Source organism: Phoenix dactylifera, chromosome 9 (genome assembly GCF_051530095.1).
Source record: "Phoenix dactylifera cultivar Ajwa chromosome 9, Ajwa_hap1_PhDact_Kaust_v1.1, whole genome shotgun sequence".
Lineage (NCBI taxonomy): Eukaryota > Viridiplantae > Streptophyta > Magnoliopsida > Arecales > Arecaceae > Phoenix > Phoenix dactylifera.
The window spans coordinates 3,058,819-3,064,151 of record NC_143198.1 but is presented as its reverse complement, the minus strand read 5'-3'; the positions used below and the strand labels follow the sequence as shown (position 1 = coordinate 3,064,151).

The 5,333-nt window shown below is 42.3% G+C and overlaps 1 protein-coding gene across 1 annotated transcript; it reads right to left on the bottom strand.

Annotated features, from left to right (window-relative positions):
- Positions 1 to 940: 940 nt before the first annotated feature.
- Positions 941 to 3,683, bottom strand: LOC103704443 (Tetratricopeptide repeat (TPR)-like superfamily protein). The gene has a single exon (XM_008787717.6). It carries the CDS (start codon positions 3,497 to 3,499, stop codon positions 1,694 to 1,696), a length of 1,806 nt encoding a protein of 601 aa, XP_008785939.4. The 5' UTR covers positions 3,500 to 3,683; the 3' UTR covers positions 941 to 1,693.
- Between the last annotated feature and the right edge of the window lie 1,650 nt (positions 3,684 to 5,333).

Here is a 5,333-nt window from a genome sequence, read left to right as displayed (position 1 = left end):
TCTGGAGTTCAGGAACAAGTAGCTACCAACCAGATTTGCCACCTTTGCAATCTGCGAATACACACTCATTATACTAAATCCACAGGCCTAAACAACAAAGTAAGTCAAGTCAATCACACTTGGACCACAAGCAACTGCTCCAATAGCCAGCTGCAGTCTCCCTCAAATGCTCCTTTGTTCCACAACAGGGCCATCAGGAAAAGCCCTCCAATCCAACCACATTCTGCATTGACTTTAAACCCTTATCAGCCTATTAAAGACTCCACTAGTTTCCTCATGATCCTCCCTTGATAGGCTCACCCAAAAAAATACAAAAAAAAAAAAAAAATCCTCTCTTTCATGCACCGACCAAAGATTAAAAATAGAGCATAGCAGATGCATGTCCATTCCAGTCAAAAGATTAGTTCATGACCTGGCCACTGACAATCTGAAATGACAGCCTTTAAAGTTGCAATTTTCAGGGAAAATGTTGGTTAAATATTTAAAGAAGCTGGGGCCAAGTTTTCAGTAATTTAAGACTCTGAGTGAGTTCTGGACTGAGGAGCTAAAATTTAGCTTCTTTAGTTATTGATATTTTTATAATAATTGAGAAAGGAAGTCTGATGCTGAAAGCTTGTGACCCTGTGCGGTTCTGCAAAGGTTGGCACATGTGGGACAAGCTTGAAGCCATCCTCTTTCTTGCAATGCGAGGGATGGGTTTGGATTCGATTTATCTCAACTTGTTAATGATGGGCTCAAATGCAGTGCCTTGTGAGCTCTGTGATCACATCATTTGAGCAAGCGAAATGGTGCCTTCATCCCTTTGGAACGAGAAAAGCATGCTTGCTACCATGTAGTCCTACATGAGTACAACTATATACTTGAGAGCAAATTGCAACACTTTTCTGTGAGAGTGTGATGACAGCCTTCTAATAAAATTTATCACAGCAATTGCCAAAGATTTTTCATTTGGGCAGAAAGATTCAATAGTTCTTTTGGACATTGTATTGTCAAATCTTGATGTAACTTAAGAAGAATACAAAATGCAAGGACACCCGAAAGGTGACCCAGTACAATAACATGAGCCGGTCAAAATAAACAGCAAAGCTCAGTAAATACCAAGAGCAGCAATGAGAAAGCAGCAGAGTAGCTGAAAGGTTATGTACAAAGCCATATGTGGGGCTCATTGTTGAGGGACACTTGACAATGGAACTATGAGTTTGTAAGAACTTCTTGCACAACCAAAAGGCCCAAAACTATTCCTCCTCCTTATGATGAAAAGCCTATTAGTCTCCTTCAAATCACATAGACCAATACAGCTATTTAAGATGCTTCTTAGATGATTTGCATCTCTAAATGAGGCAGATTCTGAAATCCTCTTGAAGTAGAAGTTGGATTCTGGGAAACCCAAGAGCATGTTTTGTGAAACTAGCAACTGCACTCTTCGATCTCCTTATACATATAATACATCTTTGTACAACCAATCTCATGGTATTTTATCTGTAACATGATTAGTTCAATGAAGCAATCTCCACACGCAGCTTCAGTATATATGTGGAATGCAGTTGCTCTGAAACACTTTACAGAAAGGAAAGGAAATGGCTGAGGAAGTGTCATTTGATTCCAACTCCAAATCCTTAAATCCTCTTGGTGCAAATTTTTCATTCACCAACTCATAAATTGTGCATCTTTAACCATCGCTTGCATCAACAATTTACAAGTAGGCCCTTGGGACATATCCAACTTGCTTAAGATGCTGCCCCAACCTATCAAGCATTTGGAAAATTCTTTTGGAATGTGGATGTGTTCTATCTCCAACTGTGAACTCGTGAACCATATCATTGAGCTCAATCCAACTGGACCCTGCTGGCTTCTGTGCCCCTGTGCCCTTCATCTGAATCCTCGCCTTAGCCATACCATCCCAGCGGCCAGCTGCTGCATAGATATTTGACAAGATGGCGTAATTCCCGGCATCTGAGGGCTCCATTCTGACCAGCTTTTCAACCACCTTCTCAGCAAGAGACACATTGTTGTGTACTCGGCATGCACCAAGAAGGGTGCCCCATATAATCGCGTTAGGCTCTAAAGGCATACTCTTTGTAAGGTCAAAGGCCTCATTCAGAAGTCCCCCACGTCCTAGAAGGTCAATCATGCAACCATAGTGCTCTATCTGGGGAACAATGCCATAGTCTCTCTCCATACTAGAGAAGTAGTATTGACCCTCTTCAATGAGTCCCACATGGGTGCATGCACATAGAACACCAATGAATGTCACGCCATCAGGCCTGATCCCTTCTCTCTTCATTCGAGCAAAGAGGTCCAGTGCCTTTTCACCATGTCCATGCATCGCCAGTCCCTGAACCAAAGAATTCCAAGAGACCAAATCCTTCTCGGCCATTCCATCAAAGATTCTGCATGCCATGTCAAGGCACCCACACTTGGAGTACATATCAACCAGTGCGTTGCACACTTGAGTGGCAGACCTTAGCTTGCTGCTTCGTACGTAGGCATGAATTCTCCTGCCAAGACTGAGCAAACCAGACTCGGCGCTAGCAGCCAGGATGCTTACAATGGCAGCAGCATCAGGCTCCAATCCAGCATCTTCCATCTGATCTAACAAGCTCATGGCCTCCTTTGCCAGGCCTTTCTCAGCATAGCCTGATATCATTATGGTCCAAGGGACTAAGTTCTTGACCGGCATCTTATCGAACAACAACCTCGCCATGTCCATGTCACCCATCTTGCAATAACCCGAGACCACCGTGGACCATGAAACGACATTCCTCTCTGGCATCCTCTCGAACAATTCAAAAGCTTTATCCATCTCGCCGGCCTTTGCATGCCCATCCAGCAGAGTATTCCAGCTCACCGTATCCCTTTCAGGCATCTCGTCAAACAGCCTGCGTGCCTCCTTCAGTTCTCCGGCTCTCATCAACCCGGCAATCATAGAATTCCAGGAGACGATATCTCTGTGCGGCATTTCATCAAAAATCTTCCTCGCGGATGCAAGGCCACCGGTACCAGCCCTCGAATAGGAGTCAATGAGCGAGTTTGGGACGAAGATATCATATAAAAATCCAAGCTTTATGACATGGGAGTGGATCATTTCGATCCGGGCGAGCGCAGACTGGCCGGAAGGCCCGCAGCAAGCCTTGAGGAGGAAAGGATAGGTGAAATTGTCGGGAAAAATCCCATCTTTTTGCATGTCGAATAAGGCGCAGAAGGCATGGGAGGGCTGGGAGTTGTGGGCGAAGGCACGGATGAGGGTGTTGTAGAGGAGGACGTTGGGATCGGGGACGAGGCGGAAGGCTTTGACGGCGGGGGCGAGATGGCGACAGAGAGAGTAGGCGGAGACGAGCTTGGGGGCGACGGAGGGGTCGCGGTGGAGGTTGGCCTTGAAGATTTGGGCTTGGATTTGCTTGATGTGGTGGAGGTTGGAGCAGTGGTGGAGTTCGGCGAGCTTCTGCTCGAAGAGACGGCGGTGGGAGACCCATCCGGGGGGTCGGATTGGGACGGACATCAGGGGAGGCTCCGTGGGTTATAGGTGCGTTCTGGAGGCAAAAAAAAAAACAAGTAGCCGTTAGATGGCTTTTTCCGTCGAGGGGGCGGAAGTGGAGGGCGCTGGAGAGAGCCGCGCTACGAGAACCGGAACCCGAGAGATAGCGCGGCACATGCAAGCGTCACCATCCATAACATTTATAGATGCTATAACTGTGCATCTTACGATGGCTGCCATGAGTATATTGTTTCCACCGAAATGGTTCATGTTCGGAATACACGGACATCGATTAAATTTGAAGATCAAATGCCCCATATTTGGACGATTTTGGTAGGAGCGCTACTGAGCCGTAGGTACCAAAATGGTGCTGGGATGACGTACTCACACATAAGTGTTGATCCCAATAGAGAGAGCTCACGGGTGGAAGAGGATACGCGGAAACTTGCAACCTGCATCGAACATTCTTTGGTGAAAGAGAGGCTCAGTGAAGGCTACTACGCGGGTGAGGTTTTCTTTCCCCACTCTTTTTGATGTACAAAAAAACAACATTGCATCATATATGGTATGGTATATGCTAATAGACTGTCTTATTTGATGGTCATCTATTTTTTATGGCAATCTTTCATAATTGTACAACATTCTGTAGTGCAGCATATGCACCATAGAGAATTCATGTTTTTATAGAATCAAATATTTCTAGTTCAGGACCGAATGGAAAAATATCTGAATTCAACATGCAAAGAAACAAGGCCATACAAGAAGCACAATGTAAGCAAACTTCTATGAAATGCAAGACAGAGCATAGCATAACTTTGAGAATTTTTTTTTTTATGAATCCTTACAGTTTTTATAAATTGTTCGACTACGATGCATTATCATTCCCAATTACAACTATATATATATATATATATATATATATATATATAAGATGTACAAGCCATATAGCTACAACTATAGTATTCTGTTCGATAGTTACACCTGTAGAATTATTCTATTTCTAAAATAGAAAAAGTTATGAATGTATTCTTAAACATTGGTGTGACGCTCTTCCTTTTCTTTCCATAGAGTGTCGTGTTTGTGAAACAGGACGGCTCCAAGCATAGCACCTCAACAACTATTAAAACATTAGTGCATTCCATCTTCAATGTCCAGTGATCAAAATTTATTTGTTGTGCTTAAGCTAATCAACCTAAGAGTCCTCTCTCACAATAATTATTATAATAATAGATTTATGTTATACAATATATTTATCAAAATAATTAATATATTTATATATTAAATTTAAATGGTTGGAAAGTGGTAAGGGGACTCTTTTAGAGGGTTTCTTCGAGTTACAACAAATATTGTAATTGAAATTGTGACCGATTTTATGTGCACTTCCAATTAGAAGATTTGGATTATTTTTGTTGTAATTTAAATACAATCTACAATTGTAATTGCATACATCAATATAATTGTTTTGCATGCTTGCATTTCAACATTTCTAACCGTATGGTGTTCAATTGCATGCAAATAACCCCTAAATATTTCATTCATCTACACAATTTTAGATATGGATGAAAGCAAGTACTTTGCTAGAACTTTATTCGTCTTTCAATGTGATACATGTCAATGATATTGTGGCTTCTTTTCCTTGAACACAAGCAAGGCATAAGGATAGGGACTTACCGGTCACCAATGCTATAAATCTAGGGTAAGCTATATAGGAGATTGATTAACTTATTTGTTTGAGGGATATCATTTAGTGAAGCAAAATGTTGAATTTTACTTGCATGTATCCATCCACACTTTTTTTTTTTGGAACTTATGTATCCACATGGATTGGGTTTAAGACAAGGCAATTGGCATGTAACAC